General features: G+C 42.7%; 2 protein-coding genes and 1 long non-coding RNA gene across 4 annotated transcripts in view; 1 reads left to right on the forward strand and 2 right to left on the reverse strand.

The window, feature by feature from the left end:
* Positions 1-27,242, reverse strand: part of LOC122679941 — a 405,877-nt gene that overhangs the window by 279,289 nt on the left and 99,346 nt on the right. Inside the window, 1 exon segment of the mRNA XM_043880800.1 lies at positions 26,887-27,195. Within this exon segment, the coding sequence (XP_043736735.1) occupies positions 26,887-27,195 (309 nt within the window).
* LOC122680759 lies at positions 1,963-12,760 on the forward strand. The gene is made up of 3 exons (XR_006336776.1): positions 1,963-2,031; positions 8,449-8,576; positions 12,742-12,760. It is a non-coding gene; the product is annotated as an uncharacterized LOC122680759 (long non-coding RNA).
* LOC122680754 (antigen WC1.1-like) lies at positions 7,809-18,974 on the reverse strand. Of its 2 annotated transcripts, XM_043882429.1 has the most exons (8): positions 18,775-18,974; positions 15,123-15,164; positions 14,722-15,032; positions 14,435-14,467; positions 13,751-13,888; positions 13,280-13,369; positions 12,268-12,405; positions 7,809-8,096 (listed from the first exon to the last, which is right to left on the reverse strand). In XM_043882429.1, exons 1-8 carry the CDS (start codon positions 18,825-18,827, stop codon positions 7,951-7,953), a joined length of 951 nt encoding a protein of 316 aa, XP_043738364.1. In that variant the 5' UTR covers positions 18,828-18,974; the 3' UTR covers positions 7,809-7,950. The 2 variants fall into 2 exon arrangements, with proteins under 2 accessions (XP_043738364.1, XP_043738363.1); XM_043882428.1 differs by lacking the exon at positions 18,775-18,974 and having other exon boundaries at positions 15,123-15,587.

Consider the following 27,242-nt stretch of genomic DNA (forward strand, 5'->3'; position numbering starts at 1 on the left):
TTCCCCAAAAACCATAAGAATATTGTCATCAGAGGTTCAGTAATCTCTTTGCTAGAAAAGTTAATAACTAAACCTGCTTGCTTGAGGAAAATTTCCTCAGGACCAATCAGAGTGAGTAAAATAGAAAACATTATTAAATTAAAAAAGAGGTATACCACTCTATAGGAAAGTTATTAACTGAGTTGTTACACCAAAGCATTGGAGACCCCCTTCACCATCTGTGTTCCTTGCATGGATGGGACCAGGGTTCGTGAAGACTCCTTTACCAAAGACCACTTCATCACAAGGGCATGAAGGAAAGAGCAAGGTCATGAGCTGGCTGAGGTCCAGCCCATCATCTCTGTTCAGCCCTCCACAGTCTATAACCAGATCATCGAACAAAGAGTGTGGCACTGAATTGGCCTCATTCATTCCTCCATAGTGCAACATCAGATATCCAGAGACCAGAGCAGATCAAAGCTGCTAAATCAAAGACAAGCAGATTTTAAGTGGAGAGCACGCAGTCCAAGGGCCCTTCCCTGCTGCTGTTGGAAAGGAAGAAGCCCTCCCACCCCAGACACCATCTGTGGGAGGAGAGACAAGAAGATACCTCCTTAAATAGAGGAAAATCAGTCTCAGCAGGGAGCTTGAACTAGAAATGGCAAGACAGTTATTACATTGAACCTGAGCTAAGTTGAGGGCTAAATTTTTACTGGGAGAGTCTGTGTTAACATTATGGAACTATCAATCCACACAAACATCTCTTGCTAGTGCACAAGATGAACTCAGTGATAAAAACAGGCAATATTACATTTATGTATATTTGAATTCTAGAGGACACAGTTTTGATTTTTTTTTTACTTTTTTATTAGTTGGAGGCTAATTACTTCACAACATTTCAGTGGGTTTTGTCATACATTGATATGAATCAGCCATAGATTTACACGTATTCCCCATCCCGATTCCCCCTCCCACCTCCCTCTCCACCCGATCCCTCTGGGTCTTCCCAGTGCACCAGGCCCGAGCACTTGTCTCATGCATCCCCCCTGGGCTGGTGATCTGTTTCACCATAGATAGTATACATGCTGTTCTTTTGAAATATCCCACCCTCACATTCTCCCACAGAGTTCAATAGTCTGTTCTGTATTTCTGTGTCTCTTTTTCTGTTTTGCATATAGGGTTATCGTTACCATCTTTCTAAATTCCATATATATGCGTTAGTATGCTGTAATATTCTTTATCTTTCTGGCTTACTTCACTCTGTATAAGGGGCTCCAGTTTCATCCATAGAGGACACAGTTTTAAGCCCATTACAGAAAGAAAATTCATAAATCTTCTCTTGTTTTTAAATGCACAGAGTTGTCACCTCTGTGAATTCTAATTCCTCCAGCTCAAAATTACTGGTGTGTTTATTTAATCTGTAAAACCTTGCTCACTGTCTCTAAAGTGGGGGATTCTTGAGAGCAAGTATTGTGTCTTACTCTTCAATATCTCTTTAAAGTCAAGTAAAGACACATACAGAGAGCTTAACAAATAGTGGATAAATAAGGAAATGAATGCAGGAACAAATGCTGAAAATCACCCTGCAGTTAGTGATACCGAGTGGGGAGGAGGTGGGGGGAGGGGAGACACGACTCTGACTGCTCCCACTCGGCACAGACAGAAGTGGAGTAAGGAGTCAGAGACACACCAGACGAAGGAGCCAGATACAAAAGGCCTTCTTCAAATCTCACTCTGGGGAGGGTCTGATCACAGTTAATTTCTGCACAAAGTTGTACCTCAGAAACTTCACCAAGGCAAGAAAAATACTGACAGCATTGCTACCAAGGATGTGGCGTCAGTAGTAATATTCATCAAATAGCTGTTTTTCTATCTCCCAGTGACTCATTCTGGCCAATGAAACGTGGGTGTTGTTACCTGTGTCACTTCCGAATAGAGGCATGAAAACCCCTGTGACTCTCTAGTTTCTCTCTTTGCTGCCCCAGAAGCTGCGTGTTCCATGTGGTACACGTGTAAGCTAGTGGAGCCTCACTGACCACAGTACGTTTGCAGGTTGGTAATGAATGTGTGTCTGCATGTGTGTGTTCCTTCTGAGACTTGGGAGTCAGTTGTTCCAGCATCAGAACAGAGCCTATCTGAAGTCTTGAAAGTAAGACAAAATCTGTCACGTGGAGCAGGTACTTTCCTGGATCTCCTCTTCCTTCTGTGTCTTCATGCCAAGCTGCTCCCTCAGGTCTCACCTTGCTTCCTCTCTGGGGCTTGGCTGGTTCCCAGTCACCATCTCTGACTGACCGACAGCTCTATCTAAGCTTCTGTTGGAGAGCACCTGCCCCTGGTGCAGCTCCTCCTCCCTTTACATCAGTCTGTGCTGAGAGTCGTGCTTCCATTTCCCCAGTTTCGTCTCTGAGCATCTTGACTTTCAGCCTTAAACAGCTCTCCTTTGCTCTGAATTAGTCAGTTCATCATCTTTGATCTTATTTTTACATTACACCAATCCTGTACTAATGAAAAGTAAGCATGTACTTTCTAAACCTCTTCAGTTTCTTCTGATTTCCTGAACAAATCTGATTCCTGGATGTAGTGTTCTATGTAGTTAATTAATTTCTTCACCTTTGGGTAAGAAATAATTTTCATCAATTTTTTTCCCCTCAACTGAAGACAATGGCACATTCAAAGCCTATCTCCTTGGGACCATGTTACTGAAAGGTATGTGTGTGGGGTCTGGCTGCTCACTGCTTAAAAGCCAGTAAACAAGTCAGGTTGGTGGAAAAGAAAGTTTGCTTTATTTCATACACTGGCAACTGGCAGGGACAGTGCCAGATATGTCCAAAGGCCAACTTTCACCCCCCCATGACAAGCAGGGGGTGAGAGTTTTAAGACAAAGTGGTAGGGGGGTTACATGCAGAAATAGTACAGTCATCTTCAGATTGGTCCTCAGTGGTCTGATTAGCATCATCTTGGTTGTTTTCAATTCAGTTCAGTTGCTGAGTTGTGTCCGACTCTTTGCTACCCCATGGACTACAGCATGCCAGCCTTCCCTGTCCATCACCAACTCCTGGAACTTGCTCAAACTCATGTCCATTGAGTCGGTGATACCATCCAAAACATCCATTGGTTGTTTTAGGTACAGTTTATCTTTAGTTCTTGGGTGTACTTGTTCCCATTTCTTTGTGGTCAGTTCTCAGAATGTGGATGCTCAAGTCCTGGGTACAATATGGACATCATGCAGTTCACCACTCCACCTGGTGTTTTGTATCTATAAGACAGCTCATAGGATATGGCTCAGAATATTATCTATAACCCTTGAGAAAGAACTAAAGGTCCTTGACTGTTTTTAGTGACTACATTATTATTATTTAGTCTCCTCTGACTGTTTTCCTTTGTTTCCAAATTTCTCATATCTCCTATTAAACTTATTCTTTGACTTAAGTGTTCCACAGGCAAAAGCCAGGCAGAAGACACGGTGAGCGGGCAAGGATCTTAGAGTCCTGCTCTGTTTCAACCACAGCCCTAGGGACCCCCTCGGGGCTTAGAAGGGGCTGGTGCAAGGAGAGGCTCTGAAGACCAAGCTTCATTAACTTCATGATTAGTCCACCTCTGCTCAGAGCTGATGCAATTACCAACTGCAGAGCTATTGAGTTCTTGTGGGTGGTGATTCTTAAACCACTTCAGCCTAATGTTAGTGCCTCTGGGGTGGCACTCAGAGTTCAAAACTGAGTGATTGCTCAGACTCAAACTCTATGAACCGAGGCTCTATTGCATGCGGAGCTTTGGTGCAGCTGAGTCCTGCCTTCAGACCAGCCTAAGAACACTGGAAATGCAGCAAAATGTGTTCCTCCTTTCACATCAAAGACTCTGTGATCAGATCTCCTTTCCTTGGTATCGAAGGCTTCCCAACCTGGGCATGCTAACTGAGGTTCCCGCAGTCTGCAGGCATTGTCTGAGGCCTTGCCGGGGCCCAGGATTGGGGTGAGGCCTGTGCCTGTGTATAAGCTCTATATTCCCCCTCTCTGTAACTTAACAGATTCTCAGCTAATATTTATTGAATGGCTGAGTGGCACTGTACTAAATGTTGAAGAGAAATTGTCTTAAATATAAAGAAATGTTTCTCAGAACATCACTTAGCTAATATTTTTGATTCAAAGGCAAATGTTTCTGGCAATTAGCAAGGCAAAATTTGATTTTCAAAAACAAGCAGCTTATCACCAACAAATATGTCACAGTGAACACTGCAAATCTCTAAGGATACACAAGACAAACCACAAAGTACCTACGTGTGGCTTCTTAACAAGTCTTAATCAAACCCAACTGAGGAGACAGGATATTCATATGATTTATCATTGGCAGTTTTGTCATTAAAAACACACAGCAATATCACAGGAAGGAAATCTGCAATTAAAAAAGTACAGCTGTACCATTGATATGACATAAGGAAGGAGATGAGGTGCCAAAAGATTTCTTTGGCATAAAATTACAGACAGCTTAATTAGTCTTTCACTTTTTGAAGGAGAGTCCTCTTGGGCTGATCTTGAAAGATGATGTGGAGACCAGAACAATTCAACTGTTCTGCACAACAGTTATAACTGTGAACTGATAATTTTGGATAATGTTGCTCTTTGAGTCCCTTCTTGTTACTTTTTATGAATCTACTGTAAGTTTTTATGTTTTTGTTGCCACATCGCTCACGTAAAACATCTTAGAGGGACAACAGTATATACTACACTGATCACAAATTAATTCCAATGACATACAAAAGCTCTACCTTTTTATCCCCTTCTACACTTTTTGTTTTTGATGTCACAATTTACCTCTCTAGATTGTATATCCACTAACAAAATACTTTTCTCTGTAGCGATTTTAATACTTTCTTTAGACTAAAGCTAACTGGTTAGCACACTACCATATTACAGTGTTAGAGTATGCTGAGTTGGATTCAATATTTACATTTACAAGTCTGTTGCATATTTTCACTTCTTTCCTATAAAAATTAGCATCCTTCATTAGTTTGAAGAACTCCCCTCAGCAATCTTGTAAGACAAGCCTAATGTTGGTGAATGCCCTCAAATGTTGTTTGGGAAAGGCTTTATATCATCTTCATTTATGAAAAACAACCTTCCTGAGAAAATTATTATTGGTTGGTAGGTTTTTTTCTTTTCATCGGTTTGAATATATCACCCTTTCTCTCCTGGACTCTCAGGTTTCTGCTGAGAAGTCCACTGATATTTTTAAGGGAATTTCTTTCTTGTGAGCATTTACTTTTCTCTTGTTGCTTATAAAATTCTCTCTTTTTCTTGAATACAAGCAATGTGTCTTGGGGATGATCATTTTGAATGAACTCTGAGGAGCGACCTATTAGCTACATGGATGTGGAAGTCTAAATCTCATCAGATTTGGGACTTACCTGGTGTTATTTCTTTAAGTACAATCTCTGTCCGTTTCTCTTTCTCTTCTCCTTCCAGGACTCCAATAATGTACAGATTGTTTATATGAATGTTATCCTATATTTCACACAGATTCTTTCACACTTTTTCATTCCTTTTTTTTCTTTGTCCCCTGACGGGGTAACCTCAATGGTCCTGCCTTCTAAGTTACAGAGTCTTCTACTGTTGTTGATGCTCTCTGTAGCATTTTTCATTGTGTTGCATTTCATTCATTGTAATCTTAAGCAACTGATCCAACCAGTCAATCCTAAAGGAAATCAGTCCCGAATATTCATTGGAAGGACTGATGCTGAAGCTGAAACTCCAGTACTTTGGCCACCTGATGCCAAGAACTGACTCATTGGAAAAGACCCTGATGCTGGGACAGATTGAAGGCAGGAGGAGAAGGGGACAACAGGGGATGAAATGGTTGGATGACGGCATCACTGATTCAATGGACATGAGTTGGAGCAAGCTCTGGGAGTTGGTGATGGACAGGGAAGCCTGACTGCAGCAGTCCATGGGGTCGCAAATAGGACACAACTGAGCCACTGAACTGAACTGAATCTTAAGCAGCTGAATTTCTGTTTGGTTCATTTTTCTGTTTCGTTCCTTCTCTTATTCTCTTTGCCTCACTGCAAAGCTTGAAGGATCTCTGTTCCCTGACGGGGATTGAATTCAGACCACAGCAGTAAATACATCGAATCCCAACCACCAAACCATCAATAAATTCCCTGTTTACTTCCTTTTTTATTCTTTCTATCTCTGTAAAAAATTTACTCTGTGGAGTAACTCACCCTAGCTCGACAATTACTGAGCCTGAGCTCTAGGAACCGCAAAGCACAAATAGGAGGTGGCATGCTGCAACCCCTGAAGCCTGGGTGCCTAGAGCCTGTTCTCCACAATAAGACAAACCCGCGCATAGAGAAGCCTGCTGTCCACAAAGAAGAGTAGGGCCTGCTTGCTGAAACTAGACAAAGCCCATGTCCAGCAACAGAGACCCAGTGCAACAAAAATTAAAAACAATAATAATGATGATGAGAAATATTTTAAATCTTATTTTGTTCATATATTGTCTTCTTGAATTTAATAGTTTATCTGTGTTTCCTTGGAGTTCACTGAGCCTCTTGGTATGTGTGCCTGATTTCATCATATGTCATCTATTTCATCACTTCCCAAGTGAATAGACATGTGAGATTCCCTGGGAGAAGCCCTGGACATCTTCCCATCCCCAAGAACAGCCTAGAACTATGAAGACTGCAAGTGTGAGTGTAGGTTGAAGCCTTAGAAACCATCCAGAGTCATCAAGCAAGTAACCGGGTGGGTCCAGCTCACAACCAGGCCAGCACTCTCAGGGCTTAAATTAGTTCAGCAGCTTCTTCACATGTCCACAATGGACTTGGTCGTGGGGTGTGCAGGGGGAGTGCTGTGTAAACGTAATCTTTACTTGGCCACGTCTACATGACAGCTCTCTCTACCCTGAGGAATCATAGCAGGCTCACAATTACATTTTCAGTAGTAACCAGATTAAAGCAATCTTGAAACATCTGAAAATAGATGTTTTCAAAAAGGCCCATTGGCTGAAATTCTTCCTCTAAGAGATCAGTCATATAAGATGCCTCCATCCACATCTCTGAAAAATAAATAGTCAACTGTTCCTGATCTTTCTGTCTACATCCATTCTTCTGGATCCCCTCTGCCTAGGTCTCCACATTCTTGCCCTCTTGTCCCACCTGAACACAGGGTGTGGGTGAGCATCAGTTTGCCCTCCATCAACTTGAAGATATATATGAACTGATACAATTCACTTAGAAGGAGAGATCCTTGGAGAGACAAGAAATAGCAGCATCCTGAAGAAATAGTAGGAAGAGATGGAGAGGAAAGAATGGATTTATAAGGATTGGATAATCAAACAGACATGGGAGATGAGCAAAGAGGTGTTTGTATCCACTAAAGGAATAAATGAGAGATGAAAAAGGAACAGGTAGTTATGTACAGTTAGATTTTTAATTGGCCTATGAACATTTAGGCAGGATAAGGAAAGTTGTATCCATTCTCTCCCACAAATCAACCTTCCACTTTGAAACCCACATTCAGTCTGGTGTCAAGGAACAAGTTACAAACAGGTGATGTGACATCTCAGGGAGAGCACCAAGGAATGTTCAGAATTGTTTTTGTTTTTCCATGAGTTCATCTTGTTAGGAAGGAGGGTATGAATGTGGACCAAGTTTATATCCTTTTCTTAATAAGAGTGACCTGGAGCATTTGTGAGCTGGGGCAAAATCATGCCCTCATTAGCCTCTAAGACAGGTGAAGGAGCAGGGCAGCTCACTCATCTTGTATTTCCTTTGAGGAAAATGGTGTTTGAGGACCAATCTTCTAAAATCATTTGACATGAAGTTTGTTAAATTAGCATCAGAGCAAAAAGTTAATTTATTCAGAATATCTCATTTTGAGAAATTTCCACATAACACAATTACAGGTCAGCTCTACTCTATTGAATTACAGGCAGTTAGAATATCTGAGGCTTCATCTCATATTTAATAAAGCATCATGGGAAAGTCACTGGGGATGTTCCCAGGGCACTGAATTCAACATCGTCGTACCCAGGGTCTGCTTTCTGCCCCTGGAGCAGCCAAGGGCTCTCTCCTCCTTCCCCAGGATCAGCCACCTCTCTGGAGAAGTTCAGAGAAGAGCCTGAAATAGTAAAGAGAAGTTTGATTAGAACTGAGACACAGGGATGGTTTAGAGCCCTATGGTGGAAGGAGTCAAGCAAGTGGTCATGACAAAGCATCCCTGGGACCCATGTTTGGGCAGGGAGGCTCAGGGTATTTCACTTGAGTTATAGTGAGGATGGATCCCAGCTGTCCTCTCAGATCCAGTCCATGTGGTCTCTGGGGCCTCAGCTCATGTGGAAAACCTGCATCGCAGGAGATCTGTGCTCGCAGAGGAGCTCTGGGAAGACTTGCTTCCAGGCCACACAATAGCAAGGATATAACCCGCAATGGTAAGAATCATAAAAAACAATTTAAATTTTCTCCTTTCACAGGTGATAGATGTGAATTCTCATTAAGAGGGAGATTGGAGACAGGAAAAATCTGAATTCCTCACTCACAACCCAAGTCTGATCTTGGCTGACTTGACTCCTGTTCCAAATGTCCACAAAGACTATCACAGGTGCAGCCACAGATGGCCCCTCCCCAGAGACCACACAGGCCCTCAGATGGAGAGTTACTCTCTTCTAGAGAATGAGTGTCTTCTCAAAGCTACTGAAATATCTGGAGCAAATTAGATCTTAGCTGATCACAAATTCTGAGTCTATGATCCACCACCATGGCTTAATGTTAAGGTCACCATATATCATAGACTTTGTACTTATGAATGTTAACATATAAGCAGAGCTCATCTTAAATTATAAACATACTTCACCCAATTCAATACGTTTGTTTAAATCTCTACCTTTTATGTATCAGTTCAGTTCACTTCAGTTGCTCAGTCGTGTCCGACCAGTGACACCATGGACTGCAGAACGACAGGCTTCCCTGTCCATCACCAACTCCTGGTTCTTGCTCAAACTCATGTCCATTGCATTGGTGATGCCATTCAAATATCCCATCCTCTGTCATCCCCATCTCCTGCTTTCAAGCTTTCCCAGCATCAGGGTCTTTTCCAGTGAGTCAGTTCTTCGGATCAGGTGGACAAAGCATTGGAATTTCAGCTTCAGCATCAGTCCTTCCAATGAATATTCAGGACTGATTTTCTTTAGCACTGACTGGTTGGATCTCCTTGGTGTCCAAGGGACTCTCAAGAGTCTTCTCCCACACCGCAGTTCAAAAGCATCAAATATTCAGTGCTCAGCCTTCTTTATGGTCCAACTCTCAGATCCATACATGACTACTGGAAAAAAACAGAGCTTTGACTAGACAGAACTTTGTCAGCATAGTAATGTCTCTGCTTTTTAATATGCTTTCTAGGTTGATCATAGCTTTTCTTCCAAGGAGCAAGTGTCTTTTAATTTCATGGCTGTAGTCATCATATGCAGTGATTTTGGAGCCCCCAAAAATAAAGTCTCTCACTGTTGCCACTGTTTCCCTGACTATTTGCTGAGAAGTGGTGGTATAAGATGCCATGACCTTAGTTTTCTGAATGTTGAGCTTTAAGCAAAGTTTTTCACTACCCTCTTTCACTTTCATGAGGCTCTTTAGTTCTTCTTCACTTTCTGAAATAAGCATCGTACCATCTGCATATCGGATGTTATGATATTTCTCTCGTAATCTTGGTTCCTGCTTGTGCTTCATCCAGCCAAGCATTTTGCATGATGTACTCTGCATATAAGTTAAATAAGCAGGGTGACTATATACAGCCTTGACATACTCTTTTCCCAATTTGGAACCAGTCTGCTGTTCCATATTCTCTTTTAACTGTTGTTACTTGACCTGCATACAGATTTCTCAGGAGGCAGGTAAGGTGGCCAGGTATTCCCATTTCTTTCAGAATTTCCCACAGTTTATTGTGATCCACATTGTCAAGGGCTTTGGCATTGTTAGTAAAGCAGAAATAGATGTTTTTCTGGAACTCTCTTGCTTTTTTGATGATCCAGCAAATTTTGGCAATTTGTTCTTTTGTTCCTCTCTCTTTTCTAAATCCAGTTTGAACATCTAGAAGTTCATGGTTCATTACTGTTGAAGCCTGGCTTGGAGAATTTTGAGCATTAGTGTGCTAGTGTTTGAGATGAGTGCAATTGTGCGGTAGTTTGAACATTCTTTGGCATTGCCTTTCTTTAGGATTGGAATGAAAACTGACCTTTTCCAGTCCTGTGGCCACTGCTGGGATTGCCAAATTTGCTGGCATATTGAGTGCAGCACTTTCACAGCATCATCTTTTAGTATTTGAAATAGCTCAACTGAATTCCATCACCTCCACTAGCTTTATTCATGGTGATGCTTCCTAAGGCCCACTTGACTTTGCATTCCTGGATGTCTGGCTCTAGGTGAGTGATCACAGCATCATGGTTATATGGGTAATGAGGGTCTTTTTTCTATAGGTCTTCTGTGTATTCTTGTCATCTCTTCTTAATATCTTCTGCTTCCATTAGGTCCGTAACATTTCTGTCCTTTGTTGAGCCCATCTTTGCATAAAATGTTCCCTTGGTATCACTAATTTTCTTGAAGAGATCTCTAGTCTTTCCCATTCCATTGTTTTCCTCTGTTTCTTTGCATTGATCACTGAGGAAGGCTTCCTTGTCTCTCCTTGCTATTCTTTGGAACTCTGCATTAAAAGGATATATCTTTCCTTTTCTCCTTTCTCTTTTGCTTCTCTTCTTTTCTCAGCTATTTGTAAGGCCTCCTCAGACAACCATTTTGCCTTTTTGCATTTCTTTTCCATGGGGATGGTCTTGATCCCTGCCTCCTATACACGAACCTCCATCCATAGTTCATCAGGCACTCCACCTATCAGACGGAATCCCTTGAATCTATTTGTCACTTCCACTGTATAATCGTAAGGGATTTGATTTAGGTCATACCTGAATGGTCTAGTGGTTTTCCCCACTTTCTTCAATTTAAGTCTGAATTTGGCAATACGGAGTTCAAGATCTGAGCCACAGTCAGCTCCCAGTCTTGTTTTTGCTGACTGTATAGAGCATTTCCATCTTTGGCTGCAAAAAATATCAATCTGATTTTCATGTTGACCATCTGGTGATGTCCATGTGCAGAGTCCTGTCTTGTGTTTTTGGAAGAGGGTGTTTGCTATGACCAGTGTGTTCTATCGACAAAACTCTGTTAGCCTTTGCCCTGCCTCACTGTGGACTCCAAGGCCAAATTTGCCTGTTACTCCAAGTATCTCTTGACTACCTACTTTTGCATTCCAGTCCCTTATAATGAAAAGGACATCTTTTTTGGGTATTAGTTCTAAGAGTTCTTGTGGGTCTTCATAGAACCACAGCTTCAGCTGTTTCAGCATTACTGATTTGGCATAGACCTGGATTACTGTGATATTGAATGATTTGCCTTCATGTATGAGACAGTGCAAATATATTATTAAAACACTTGTTCCACCTTTGAATTTGGTTCACTTCAGTTCAGTCACTCAGTCATGTCTGACTCTTTGGGACCCCATGGACCACAGCACACTGTGCTTCCCTGTCCCTTACCGACTCCCAGAGCTTGCTCAAACTCATATCCATCGAGTCAGTGATGCCATCCAGCCATCTCATCCTCTGTCATCCCCTTCTCTTCCTGCCTTCAATCTTTCCCAGGATCAGAGTCTTTTCTAAGGGGTCAGTTCTTCACATCAGGTGGCCAAGGTATTGGAGCTTCTACTTCAGCTCAGTCCTTCCAATGAATATTCAGGATTGATTTCCTTTCAGTTGACTGGTTTCATCTCCTTGCCATCCAAGGGACTTTGAAGAGTCTTCTCCAACACTACAGTTCAAGCATCAATTCTTTGGCACTTAGCTTTCTTTATAAATATGCTCAATTAATCAATAAGTTTCTCCTTGGCCATGACACAATGCATGAGGGATCTTAGTTCCTTGAGCAGGGTTGGACCTGGGCCCTAGCAGTGAAAGTGCAGAATCCTAACCTCTGGACTGAAAGGAAATTCCATAATCTATAAATCTTAATGCAAGTATATCACATATAAAGTGAAGTTTATGTCACATTATGGAGACATAAATGCCAAAAGCAGAGTGATTCCTCACTCCCTGCAAGGAGTGTGACAGCATTAAATATGGCATATGGTCAAGATGATGCTACCAGATGTATGAAATTACCTATATTTTGAATCTCTAGGGAGGCTGGGCATTGAGGAGCACACATTCACTCTTTCCAGATAGAAAGATTGCAGGAGATCACCTGACCCCACTCACCTGTCTGCGAGGACCTCACCCCATCCTCCTTCTCTGGGGGCACTTCCTCCTCACTCCCCTGAGAGGCAGGAGGAGTTCCAGGCACTGGGACCTCTTCAACATCATCGTAATTTTCAGCAGGGACATCAGTCCTCTGATCTGGGGATTCCAAGAGCAGACAAGGGAGTGTATGAAACCACAGTAAGTGGGTTGGTCTGGGGAATACCTAAGATCCCTTCTGACCCAGAGTTTCTGAGTTTCTGAAGAGAGGCACCAGTCACTCCTTGTTTCAAAAGACTTTTTTCTCTAAGACCATGTTTCATTTTGATGTGTCCATAAGCCAAAACATGATTTTACATACCTTCGTATTTTCTGGTGGAAACTACATATCTCAAAGCAACTCTTCCACCACTGAGCATTGCTAAAGTACTTTGACAAATTGCGCTTTACAGATGTTATTTTTTTTTAAATATTGTGTGCCTAGTGTGATTCCAGACACAGAGAGACCAGCCCCTACATGAGACATCACAGAACAGCCAGAGAAGGAGAAGGAAGAACACCATCTGGACACAAGGGATGCCTCTGGTGCATCAGAGGAAAGCCATTCCCCTTAAATATCCTCTCCATGAGGGAAACTCTCCTCCCCAAAGCCCAGCTGAGGCAGGTCCACCTCTATTTCCTGGAGCGGATCTGTAGTCAATGTTTTCCTCACCATTTCTGGTGTAATACGGCCATTTAGTCAGTGAGTCATCTGACAGGAAACCTCATGTGGAGACAAACATCACACAAAACACAGAATGACCCTCTCCACACCCACGGGACCTGTGTTAAAGGTGAGAAGGGACAGGCCTGGCTTCTGCAGCGTAGACAGAGGCTGGGAGATCACGGGGCTCTGAGAGGCCATCCTGCCACTTTGGAGGAGTCGTCTCTGTGAGACTGGGGCACACATGAGGTCTGCACGTGCTGAGAAGATGCGCACAGCCAGTGGGTGGTGACAACCAGAGGCCACAGGAGGGCAGACAGAGACACTCACCTGGGCTGCCCAGACCTTCCTTCGGTGTCACAAGGTAATTGAGCTCCTCATACACAGCTTCAGCAAGGACATCTTCATAGCTGGATAAGGCTGAGAGATTCCCCAGCAGGTAAGAGAAACCGCCCCAGACACCCTGGTCCAGCAGACCCTCCCTTCCTCTCCCTGGTGCTCACACGGGGGCTGCCAGGACCTCAGCATCGTCTCCCACCACGTGCACCATGTCAGCACCTTCTCCCCTCGTCTGACCCTGAATACAGCTCTGCGCCAACTGTGTCTGGTCTCACAGGAGAGGCCATGACTTATGAGAGTTCATGCCCCAGCCCTCTGTCTACTCAGCCCTGAGAGCTCAGCATGGAGCACATGGAGTCTGCAACTCAGAGCAGAGACCTGGCCCAGGCTCCCCTCCTCACACCTGCCCCATCTCCTGCCTCCACACACACTCCCTGGTCCCCAGTTCCCCCTGCAGCCCACCTCTGCGCTCTGCTCTCCATCTGAGCACCTGAGTCACCAGGATGACGAGGACCAGGAAGAGAAGGGCTCCCAGGATGAGGCAGAGGACCCCAGGCAGGGAGAAGATGCCAGGCAGAGGATTTGAGGTTGTTCTGGTCCCTAAGGAGAACAGGAAAAAGGGCTGGAGATAGTCTTGGGCACAGAGAAATCCCCTGTGTCAGCATTTTCAGGAGCCCCAGACAATGGTGTCCCAGCCTCAGACAGTGTCAGGGCTCCCCCGGGTTTCGTCCTGAGACAAGTCAACTCCACTCTGGCCAGTGTGGCCCCAAGGCAGAGCCGGGGATTGTCAGGGAGCTGCCCTGCCGAGACAGCCTCTGAGGACCCAGCTCATCGTTTCTCCTTGGCTTCAGGAGACAAAGCATCAAACAGTCCAGGGACCCACACCTCACTGATGAAGAGCAACACTCAAGGGCAGGTGGGAGTTCCTTAGATTTTACAACATGGGAACCAGACTTCTTTGGACCCCGGGCATGAGAACTTTGACTCTGGGCATCAAGGCAGGGGATTTCCCCAGTGTAATGCCCTGGCTCCTCCCCAGCAGCCACAGCTCCTCAGACTCTTTCCTCTTTTGAGTTGTCAGGGAGCCCACAGAACAGGTCGCCAGTATTTGAGTATTCTCTCCTGCCCATGCATGGATCACAGTACCTGCTTTTGTCGCGGGCAATGTTGTCCTTACACCTAAAGAGAAAAACAGCAGTGTGGGGAAGAGGAATTGGCCAGAACGCAGGGCAAACCATTTTTCCCTCCTGAGCCTGAAATCACCCCTCAGTTTCCACAACAGCAGTCTCCAGTCCTCCCAGCTCCCCGGTCCTAGATCACAGCCCCAGCACCCAGATACTCTCTGAACACAAACTCCATACCACCCCTGGCCCAGCCCACTGCCCCTGCACTGCCCCAGTTCACCGAGGACGGACCCCGCGCCCCTCACTCACCAGAGCACCTCACACCAGCATCCTCCTCATGCTTGCAGTTGCTCTGCCCCCAGGGCTCCGCAGCACAGTCCCACAGGGAGGGCTCCCGGCCCCCGCACCGCACCTCGTCCAGCCAGATGCTCCCGTTTCCAGGGCCAAACGCCGCAGCCCGCACGGCTTCCAGGGCCGGGCCACAGCCCAGCTGCTGACACACCACCTCGGCCTCTGCCAGGCTCCAGGAGTCATCGCACACGGTGCCCCAGGAGCCGCTGTGCCAGACCTCCACCCGCCCTGAGCACTCATGGTCTCCTCCCCTGAGCCGGAGCTTCTCTCTGTCTGAAAAGGCAGCAGGCCCTCCTGTGACTCCCCTGGTGGGAGGAAGGAGCCCCTGGGGCCCTGGGGAGGGGGCGGGGCTGACATACCTGTGCAGGGGGCAGCAGCTGGACAGCTCTTGGCTCTTCTTTCTGCAAACAACAGGGAAACAGTGGATCAGGGACAGCTGGGCGTGGTCTTGTCCCCAAATAAGATTATCTAAGGTCTGACTCAGTGCAAAGGACACATGAAAACACAGGTTCATTATCTCCTGGGCTGAAACATTCACTGCATCTGATCACCAGCTGAAATTACTTTAAATATTTACTTGTTAATCAGTCTTCACATCCCACAGCAAATATAAACACAGACATCTACGAATGTACACACCCTTCTGAATGAAAGTTCCACTAGAGGAAGGACCTTGTATATCTTATCTATGCCATGTTTCTGCTGTCAGGACTGCCTGCACATTGTATGCACTCATTCACCAAATATCTATGGAAAACCATTTCTAAATACCAGATAGGGGCTGGATAAATATTTATTAAATGAATGAATAGACAAATAAAATTCAGTGAAATAAAATTTGTTTTTCTTAAATTCATACTAATCAGTGAACTAGTAAACCAAATATACATTAATGGTAACAGTCTATGATAATAGTTCATATTAAAAATAATCAGTCCAGAAGCACAGAGTCAATTTATATTCAAAATCTCATGTACATAATTTTAATGGAAAAGTATTAGATAGATTATAAACTACTCTTACCTATTATTCAGTGTGACAAGTGGGCAAGTGAAGACTACTGTTGTAAAAGGGAACTCTCTTTTCAAAATTTACTTTTAATTGGAAGATAATTGCTCCACAATGTAGTGTTGGTTATGTGCGTGTGTGTGTTAGTTGCTCAGTCATGTCCAACTCTTTGTGACCCCATGGACTGCAGCCCACCAGGCTCCTATGTCCATAGGATTTTCCAGACAAGAATACTGGAGTGGATTGCTATTCCCTTCTCCACTGGATCTTCCTTACCCAGGGATCAAACCCAGGTTCCCACACTGCAGGCAATTTCTTTGCTCTCTGAGCCACCAGAAAAGTCTGTAGTGTTTGTTGGGAATCTCTTAAAAAGAGATTTTCTTTCCTGTATGCTTACAGGAAAGACTTAGTAGAATTCTGAGAAGATATATGTACACACATATGTACACACTGAGTAAGCCAGAGATTTTTTGCAATAGTCAAAAAAAGCCTACTGAGAAAATTTGTATTTTATATTTTTTTAAAGAATACATACAACTTGCCAATAGGTACATGAAAACGTGCTCAACACTACTAATCATCAGAAAATACAAATCAAAACCACAACAAGATATCACCTCATATCCTGTAGAAAGGCTTTTATCGAAAAGAAGCAATAACAGGAGTTGAGGAGAATATGAAGAGATAGGAAAGCTTTTGCACAGTTAGAGGGAATGTAAGTTGATGCAGCCCCTATGGAAACAGTATTGAGGTGCATCAAAAATTAAAAATAGAACTGCCATATGATTCAGGAATTTTACTTTGGAGTATTTCTCTGAAGGAAAGAAAAACACTAACTTGAAAACCCAATGTTCACTGCAGCAACATATGTTCAGTTGCTAGGTTGTGTCTGACTCTTTGCAACCCCATGGACTGCAGCACATTAGGCTCCTCTGTCCTTCCTATCTCCCAAAGTTAGCTCAAATTCATGCCCACTGAACTGGTGATGCCATCTAACTATCTCATCCTCTGTGGCCCCCTTCTTGTTTTGCCTTCAGTATTTCCCAGCATCAGGGTCTTTTCCAATGAGTTAGCGTTTCTCATCAGGTGGCCAAAGTATTGGAGCTTCAGCTTCGGCATCAGTCCTGCTAATGAATATTCAGGGTTGATTTCCTTTAGGATTGATTGCTTTGATCTCCTTGCTGCCCAAATGACTCTCAGTTCAATTGTGGCATCCAAGCACCACAATTCAAAAGAATCAACTCTTTGGCATTTGGCTTCTTCTATAACCCAGCTCTCACGGCCACATATGACTACTGGGAAAAATGTAGCTTTGACTATATGGACCTTTGTCAGCAAAGTGATGTCTCTGCTTTTTAATACTCTGTCTAGTTTTGTCACAGAGGAGCAAGCCTCTTTTAATCTCATGGCTGCAAACACCGTCAGCAGTGATTTGGGAGTCCAAGAGAAGAAAATCTGTCACTGTTTCCACTTTCCCCCCTTTTAGTTCCCATGAAGTGCTGATGATCTTAGTTTTCGGAATGCTGAATGTTGAGCTGTAAGCCAGCTTTTTCACTCTCCTCTTTCACCCTCAACAATAAGCTCTTCAGTTCCTCTTCACTTTCTGCCATTAGAGTGGTATCATCTGCATATCTGAGGTTGTTGATATTTCTCACAGCAATCTTGATTCCAGCTTGTGATTCTTCCAGCAGGCATTTCCTATGATGTTCTCTGCATATAAGTTAAATAAACAGGGTGACAATATACAACCTTGACGAACTCTTTTCCCAATTTGGAACCGGTCGGTTGTTTCATGTCCAGTTCCAACTGCTGCTTTTTGACCTGCATACAGGTTTCTCAGGAGGCAGGTAAGGTGCTCTGGTATTCTCGTCTCTTTAAGAATTTTCCACAATTCATTGTGATCCACATGGTCATAGGCTTTATATAGTCAATGAAGCAGATGTTTTTCTGAAATTCTCTTGCTTACTCTATGATCCATCAAATGTTGGCAATTTGATCTCTGGTTTCTCTGCCTTTTCTAAACCCAGCTTGTAAATCTTGGAAGTTCTCAGTTCACTTACTGCTGAAGCCTAGCTTGAAAGACTTTGAGCATAACCTTGCTAGCATGTAAAATGCGCACAAATGTGCAGTAGTTTGACCATTCATTGGCATTGCCCTTCTTTGAGACTGAAATGAAAACCGACCTTCTTCAGTCCTGTGGACGCTGATGAATCTTCCAAATTTGCTGACGTATTAACTGCAGCACTTTAACAGTATTACCTTTTAGTATTTTATAGCAATATATATGAGTCAAACAATGTAAGTCTTCACTGAGGAAAGAATAAAGAAAATGCAATATAGACATATATCCACCCATAAAAAAGAAGAAAATCTTGCCAGTTTCAACAACATGGATGGACCTTGAGGGCATTATGCTAAGTGAAACAAATCAGACAGAGAAAGAAAAATACCATATAATCTCATTTATATGTTTAATCTTAAAACAAAAAGCAAGTTCAGAGATGCTGAGTAGTTGGTGGCTGCCAGAGGTGGGGGATTTGGTGTGGGCAAAGGTAATCAAAAGGTATAAATTTGAATTATAAAATTAATAGGTGAAGAGATATAACATACAGTAAGGTGACTACAGTGAATAGTGTATTGTCTATTTGAAAGATGGTGAGAAAATGCATCTTAAACATTCTCATCATGTAAGAAAAATATTTAACTATATATATATGAATATATATATATAGATATAGACATAACTAAACTTACTGTAGTGATCATTTATCAATACACACAAACATATAAGCATTCTGTTGTACACAGCAAAAAATACAATGTTGTATCAATTATATCAATTAAAAAATTTTAATAAAGCAAGTCTGGAACATGTAGATTAAATTAGCTTCATCCAAACTTCATTTTATAAACTCAACTTAATTCACTTAGATTTTAAAATATCAAATCTCACTAATAACATCCTACAGAATTGGGACAAACAGAGAAACAGACATGAGTCACCTGCACATGAGATGTAGGCTTCCTCCTTTGGAGAGCATGAACTGTATTTCCATGGGCCAGAAGGACACTGCCAGAGAGAGGTATCTGTTTTCCGACACTGAATCAAATCTACCCACCGGGGTCTAGAACCTTCCCTGAGACCAACAGACGTGTTGAGACTTCCACTGTCCCCACAGCCAAGCTGTCTGCAGATGATGGACACGGTGACCTCATCCATGGGGCTGCGGCAGACACTGCCCCAGGTCCCGTTGTAGAAAACTTCCAGCCACCCAGCACACTGCTGGTCCTCGCTGACCATCCTGAGGGCCAGGAACTCTAAGATCGAAATGGAGAAGACAGGACACAGTGAGCACTGCACTCAGTGCTCTGGGTTTTCCTCTCTCCCAAAATTGTGAACACTCATCTGTGACCTAGCTGAGGAAGTAAATCCACTAGATGACCAGAGTGAAACTTGTCTCCTTTTTACTTGACTTTGTCCATTTATGTCTGACTTTCTAAATATTTCTACCACCCTGATGTGGTGGATATGAACTGAGAGGAAGACCAACCTGGACACCTGCAGGGAGAGGGAGCTGACTCCTGCTTCCTGACAAAACATCTAAAAGAGTGTATGAAAGGGATGTGATATGGACAGTGTGGAGGCAGATAGAATAATGGACCCACAAATGTCTACATGGAACCTGTGTCTATGTTTCCTTATCTGGCAAAAAGGACTTTATCTATGTGATTAAAGTATGGCCCTTGGGATGGTAAGACTAACCTGAAATATGGTGGATTAACCACCTGAGCACAGTCTAATCACATTGTTAGACTCACTATCCTTTAAAGTCGAATCCTTTTCCTCGTTCTGGCTAGAGGAAGATGTGAATATGGATAATGGATAGAGAGGTGGAGCATTGTTGGTCTGATGATGAACAGAATGGCATAATTAGTGAAGGAAGGCAGGCAGTTTCTAGAAGCTTGAAAAGACAGGAAACAGATACTTTCTCAGAGGCTCAGAAGTGATGTGGCCCTGCTGAAACTTTTATCACAGTCCAGTGAGATCCCTGCTGGACATCTAAGCTACAGAAGTGTAAGGAAATAAATATATTGCTTTCAACCAATAACAATGTGGCAATTTGTTATAGATCAAAGGAAAACTAGCACAGTGGCTTTAAGACTTCTCTACCATATGTACCAGAAGGGTGAGCCCTGATTTCAAAGAAAAACTGTGAGAAAAGGCTCTGCCAGGAAACACTGCTGAGAAGAAAGGACCAGAATCTCAGTTGCTGCAGGAGGCAGTGAAAGGACCTCGTCTTCACGTCTGCTGGAAAGACACGGTCCATGGGAGGAAGCCTCCTTCTCTGGTCCTTTCAGCATCTCTCCCTCAGGGCTCAGAATCCCGTTCTTCAGAGCCCCACCCCTACCCCAAACTGTGGACAGTGTGGAGTGCTGACCTGAGCAGATGACCCCCGCGTCCTCCTTGTGTCTGCAGTCGTGCCGCCCCCAGCCCCGGGAAGGGCACCTCCACACGTGGGACTCCTTTCCTGTGCAGTTCAGGTCGTCCAGCCAGATGGGCCCTGATCCTGCCCCAAAGTGAGCTGACCCCGTGGCATTGAGGGCTTGTCCACAGCCCAGCTGCCTGCACACCACGCGGGCATCGTCCAGGTCCCAGCCGTCATCACAGATGGTGCCCCAGAAGCCCTGCTCAAGGATCTCCACTCTCCCGGCGCAGGGACCGCCCCCGTCCACCAGGCGGAGCTGTCTGCTGTCTGAGGAGAGAGAAATGGGACAATGGGGCGGTGACCTGGGGAATGAGAAGGGTCTTCTGTCCTGTAGGACCCTCACCTGAGCAGTAGGGGGCGCTCTCCTCTGAGGATGCAGAGCCTGTTGGTTCAGACACAAAGCGGTTGCACTGGGGCAGCACCTGGGTCTGGTTTCCTGAAGAAACAGCGATGATTAGAGGGTTGGGAGGGTTAAAGAACAGGAAAGTCAGTTAAACTAAATAATTTTTAGCAGGGGAGGAGAGTTTGGGGAAAAATGGATGCATGTATACGTATGGCCGAGTCCCTGGCTGTTTACCTGAGATTATAACAACATTGTTAATCAGCTATACCCCATACAAAGTAAAAAGTTCAAAAGAAAAAAAAATTTTTTTAAATAGTGACCTAGTGATGGAGCAGAGATGAAAGCTGTAATATACCAGTGAAGTTATAATAATCTTAGTGTTCTCTTTCTCTATGAGGAGCCCTGGTCCTGACAATGGCACAATTCCTGTTTTAAGCTAAGCTTTGCCTTAAGAATGAGTTAAATAAGTTGTTCTATCCTTAAGTCTATCCCTTAAATAGAAGAAGCAAAACAATATCCTTTCTGAAGGAGTTGTACAGTTTTTTATCTACAATGTTTGTGATTTTAAAAATACTTATATAAAAGACACCTCATGGAAAACCAAGAGGAAAAAGAAACATTAAAAAATTTCCCAGGGTATTTGGCTCTTAAAGTTACCTGACAGAGAATTTATTTTATTTAATTTTATTAATTTTTATTTGAGTATAATCACTTCACAATGTTGTGGTAGCTTCTGCTGTACAGCAAATTTAATAAGTTATACATATACATATGGGCTTCCTAAGTGACCCAGTGGTAAAGAATCTGCCTGCCAAACAGGGGACTGCGGTTGCATCACTGGGTTGGGAAGAGCCTTTGGAGAAAAAAATGGCAATCCATTCCGGTATTCTTGCCTGAGAAATCCTATGGACAAAGGAGCATGGCAGGCCATGAGGTCATAGAAGAGTCAGACACAACTCAGTGACTAAACAACAACAACTATATATATATATATATACACACACATATATATCCCCTCTTTCTTGGATTTACTTCCTATTTAGGTCACCATGGATCACTGAGTAGAGTTCCCTGTGTAATAAATTAGGTTATTATTTATCTATTTATGTGTGCGTGCATGCTAAGTCACTTCAGTCGTGTCTGACTCTGTGACACTACGGATTGTGGCCCATCAGGCTCCATGTCTATGGGATTCTCCAGGCAATATCTATTTTATACTTAGTATCAATTGTGTAGGGCTTCTGAGTCTGGTGGCTCAGACAGTAAAGAATCCACCTGCAATGCGGGAGATCTGGCTTTGATCCTTGGGTTGGCATGTCCCCTGGAGAAGGGCATGGCAACCCACAGCAGTTGTACCAATTTACATACTCATATGTAGGAGGATTCCCTTTCCTGCTCATCCTCTCCAGCATTTATTCTTTGTGGATTTTTAAATGATAGACATTCTAACTGGTGTGAAGTATTACCTGACTGTAGTTTTGACTTGCGTCTCTCTAATAATTAGTGATGTTGTTTTTGTTAGCCATCTGTATGTCTGGAAAATGTCTCTTTAGGTCTTTTTCCCATTTTTTCATTGGTTTGTTTGGTTTGTTGATATTGAGTTGTTTGTGTATTTTGAAGATTAACCCCTTGTTAGTTGCTTCATTTACAAATATTTTCTCCCATTCTGAGAGTTGTCTTTTTGTTCTGTTTATGGTTTCCTTTGATATGTAAAAGCTTTTAAGTTTAATTAGGTCCTTTTTAAAAAAAATTTTTTTTGTTTTTATTTTCTTTAGGAGGTTGATCAAAAAAGATCTTGTTGCAATTTATGTCAAAGAATGTTCTGCCTATGTTTTCCTTAAGAGTTTTATAGTCTGACAGAGAATTTAAATAGCCATGATTAAAGTGCACAAAGAATTAATTAACATGGTGTGTATCTTGGCAGAGAAATGATAACAAAAACAAATGAAAATTCTACAGCTGAAAAAGTTAACAGCTGAAATTAAGGACTAGAGAATGAGTGCATCAGCACATTAGATTGACATAAAGTAGAAATAGTAAAATGGAAGATCAGAGGATAAATATTCCTCTCTTTAGAAATGCTGGCCATATGGTAAGTGCCTAGTTAATAATGCTATATAACAAAATCTACCCCCAGACTTAGCAGTTGAAGGAATTTATTTTTTAATTTTGCTCATGATTTCCTGGGTCAGTAACTTGGGAAAGACTCAACTGGGCAGTTCTATCTTTGGGGTTTCTCATGTGGTTGCACTTAGATGTCATCTGGGGCTGGCATCTCTAAAGCTTTGAGTGAACTGTGGTTTTGTAAGGAAATTCCCAGAAGTATTTTTGTTGTTGTTGGGAGGGAGGGATAAAGGAGCATCATGTCTGCAACCTAATCCAGACAGATTTTACACACTCAGGGAAAAACAGGGCAGGAGAGGGACAAATAAGGAGAGAAAGGGAAAGCTAGAACAAGAGAGAGAGAGAAAAGAAAGAAAGAGGGATGAAAGCAAAATACTAATCTAACATTTGGGGAATCCAGGTCAAGTTCAGAGAGAATTCATTCCTAGAAAACCTTCACTAAAGGAAATACTAATAACATCAAACCCATAAAATGCCTAGGAGAAAACCTAGTTAAACATGTGCAAAACATCTGAGAGAAATTCAAGACCTAACTGAATGAAGGGATATATTTTGTCAGTGAATTGGGAAACTCAATGTTGTCAAAGTCAGTCATTCTCAAATTTATATACAGATTAAATCTAACCTCAATCAAATTCCCTTGTGCGTTTGTGTGTCTGAAACATGACAAGCCGATTCAAACTTTATGTTGCTATTGTTCAGCACTCAGTCGTGTCAGACTCTTTGTGACCCCAAGGACTGCAGCACACCAGGCTTCCCTGTCCATCATCAACTCCCGGAGCTTGCTCAAACTCATGTCCTTTGAGTCAGTGATGCCATGCAACCGTCTCATCCTCTGTCATCCCCTTCTCCTCCTGCCTTCAGTCTTTCCTAGCATCAGGGTCTTTTCTAGTGAATCAGCTCTTTGCATCAGGTGGCTAAAGTACTGGAGCTTCAAAAATGTATACAACATACAAAAACCAAGAATGACCAAAGCAGTTGGCAAGAAAAGCAACAACATAACTTCTTTAAATTAAAGTTACCCAGACTTACTATGTGTGCTTAGTCAGTCAGTCATTTCTAACTCTTTGTGACCCAATAGACTATAGCCTGCCAGGCTCCTCTGTCCGTGGGGATTCTCTAGGCAAGAATACCGGAGTGGGTTCCCATGCCCTTCTTCAGGGGATCTGCCCAACCGAGGGATCAAACCCAGGTCTCTCGCCTTGCAGTCAGATTCTTTACTGTCTGAGTCACCAGGGAAGGTTTAAGACTTACTATAAAGTTACAATAATTAAAAAAAATGCAGTACAGGTGCAAGGAGAGACAAAGGATACAGTGGAACAGAATAGAGAGTCTAAAAAATGTATTCAGACATATGTGCCCTTTTGCTTATCACAAAGGTGACACTGCAGTGGGGAATAGTCTTTTCAGAAAAAGATTTTGAGTCAACTGGATACCCATATTAAAACATGACACTTGACCCTTATCCTACACAGACGTCAATCCTAGAAGCAAAGTACAATTATATGCAAAAAAAATGTAATTACATTTCTGTGATATACTCTCAGAGAACTTTTTTGTGATTTTGGAGTAGACAAAGTTCATTTTGGAAGGATATAAGGAGCTCTGTGGATTGGAACAATAGACTGGTTCAAAACTGAGACAGAAGTACATCAAGGCTGTATATTGTCACTTTACTTATTTAACTTATATGCAGAGTACATAAATGCCCAGCAAAATGCTGGGCTGGATGAAGCACAAATTGGAGTCAAGATTGCTGGTAGAAATATCAATAATCTCAGATATTCAGATGACACCACCATTATGGCAGACAGTGAAGACAAATTAAAGAGCCTCTTGATGAAAGTGAAAGAGGAGAGTGAAAATGTTGGCTTAAAACTCAACATTCAAAAAACTAATAACATGGCATCTGGTCCCATCACTTCATGGCAAAAAGATGGGGAAACAGGGACAGACTTTATTCTTGGGCTCCAAAATCACTGCAGATTATGACTGCAGCCATGAAATCAAAAGATGCTTGCTGCTTGGAAGAAAAGTTGTGACCAACCTAGACAACATATTAAAAAGCAGACATTACTGACAAAGGCCCATCTAGTCAAAGCTATGATTTTTCCAGTAATCACATATGGATGTGAGAGTTGGACCAGCAGGAAAGCTGAATGCTGAAGAATTGATGCTTTTGAACTGTGGTGTTGAAGAAGACTCTTGACAGTCCCTTGGATGGCAAGGAGGTCCAACCAGTCAATCCTAAAGGAAATCAGTCCTGAATATTCATTGGAAGGACTGATGTTGAAGCTGAAGCTCCAATACTTTGGCCACATGACAGAAAGAACTGACTCATTGGAAAAGACCCTGAAGCTGAGAAAGATTGAAGGCAGGAGGAGAAGGGGACAATAGAGAATCACATGATTGTATGGTTTCACCAAGTCAACAGATATGAGCTTGAGCAAGCTCCAGGAGATGGTGAAGGACAGGAAAGCCTGGCGTGCTGCAGTCCATGAGGTCACAAAGAGTCGGACATGACTGAGTGACTGCACTGAACTGACTGACTGAAGGAGCACTACATGTACAGAGAAAAAGTCGATAAGTCAAACCTATGATGCGTAACTTGACCCATTTAAGTACAGCATGCCATTAAGAAATAAAAACATAAGACAGAATTAAACACACAAAAATCATAATAAATATTTCTTCCAAAAGTCATCATCATGGTAATTTGCACCATTATATTTGTAATAGTCAAGAACTGGAAATAAACTCAAATCTCTGCCATTAGTTGAATGGTTTAGTGCGTGGTCATGTGATCATTCAAAGGAATACTCTATCATAATAAAAATGAATACAATGTTGCCATAAACAACATCATGAGTGAATCTCAAACACAGTTTGGAGTCAAAGCAATTAGACAAAAAAGAAAACATATGTATGGTTTTACATAAAGTTCAAAACCTGAGAAAATACTCTATGGAAGTACAAGTCTTAGGTAAGCAGTCCTCCCTGGAGAAGAGGAGGACACAGCTATTGGAAGGCAATAGTGATTCTATGGTGCTATGAATGTTCTCTTTGTAGATCTAGGTTGGGGAACATGACCTAGGTATACACTTATTGTTTGTACTTTTTTCTCTGTTATTATCCTTAAATAATAATGTTTCATAAAAAATATTATTCATCTAGGCGTTTCTTTCCCTGACATAGCACTTCTTAGCATTTCATAGCACTTCTTTCCCCTGAAAAAATGAGTGAACAATGAGAATGTTATGGAGCAGGACCTAATGGAGCCTTCTCAGGACAGACCACCCTCGTGTCCTCCACCTGCCTGTTTGTAGAAAAACCTAGTTAAAGAATAAATTTAATCACAGAAATGAAAAAAATTCAGAAACAAAAGAAAACAAATAGGACAAAATAATAATAGTTTAGCCCTAAACAAACTCAAGGACTTTTAGTTCCTTCTCATGGGCTATAGATAACATTCTGAGCCATATCTTTTGAACTACTTTGCTGATAGTGAAATCCCAAATAGGTGGTAGCAAAAAAATTACATGATGACCAGACTAGTGGGTTGCCATTTCCTTCTCCAGGGGATCTTCCCAACCCAAGGATCAAACCCAAGACTCTTGTATTGCAGGCCAATTCTTCACCATCTGAGCCAACAGCAAAAGCCATAATCTTCATCTTATGGATAATACACAATTCCAAGAATCGGCCTCAAGGAAATGGGAACAGACCGACACTAGAACTGATGATTAACTGTAATTCAAACAATAAAGGTGACAGTGATCAGACCTATTTCAAGATGATTGTCAAAGCTAGCTGTGCTATTCTGCAGGTAACCTGTCCCCTACCTCCACCTGTGTACTCCAGAAATTCACATTTAAAAACTCTTGCCCGTTATCAGCACGGAGGAGCTGGTTCTTTGGTACATTAGTCCTCTGTCTCCCAGAACTGCTGGTTTCCTCAATAAAGCTATCTTAATTTTACCTCACACTCGTCTCTCACTGTTGGATTCTTGAGTAATGAGCAGCTGAAACCTGAGTTCAGTAACAAGATTAAACATTTCATTACAGAATCTCTTTCTTTTTAAGCCTGTTTTCCCTTACTCTTCACTCTGGGGAAATTTCACTCCAGGAGCATCCTAAGTACAGTAGCCCTTCCCTGTCTTACCTGAGCAGATCACAGAGGCCGTGTTGCCATGGGAACAGTCAGGAACACCCAGGGCAGTCACAGGGCATTGCCACAGGAAGGACTCAGCCCCTGAGCAGTGAAATCGGGCTTTCCAGAGTGGATCACTTCCTTCTGCTCCGTTTGGGGTGGAGATGGCGACGCCACAGCCGAGCTGACGACAGACAACATTGGCGTTGGCCAGACTCCAGTGGGAGGCACAGAGAGCTCTCCATTGTCCAGAAATATTCATCTCCACCCGTCCCTCACACCTAGAGGTGCTGTTTTTCATGAGCCGGATGTCTGTGTACACTGATAGAAAAAGACAGGATTTCAGCAAAATCTGATTTCTTTTTTAG

This window comes from Cervus elaphus, chromosome 22 (genome assembly GCF_910594005.1).
Source record: "Cervus elaphus chromosome 22, mCerEla1.1, whole genome shotgun sequence".
Lineage (NCBI taxonomy): Eukaryota > Metazoa > Chordata > Mammalia > Artiodactyla > Cervidae > Cervus > Cervus elaphus.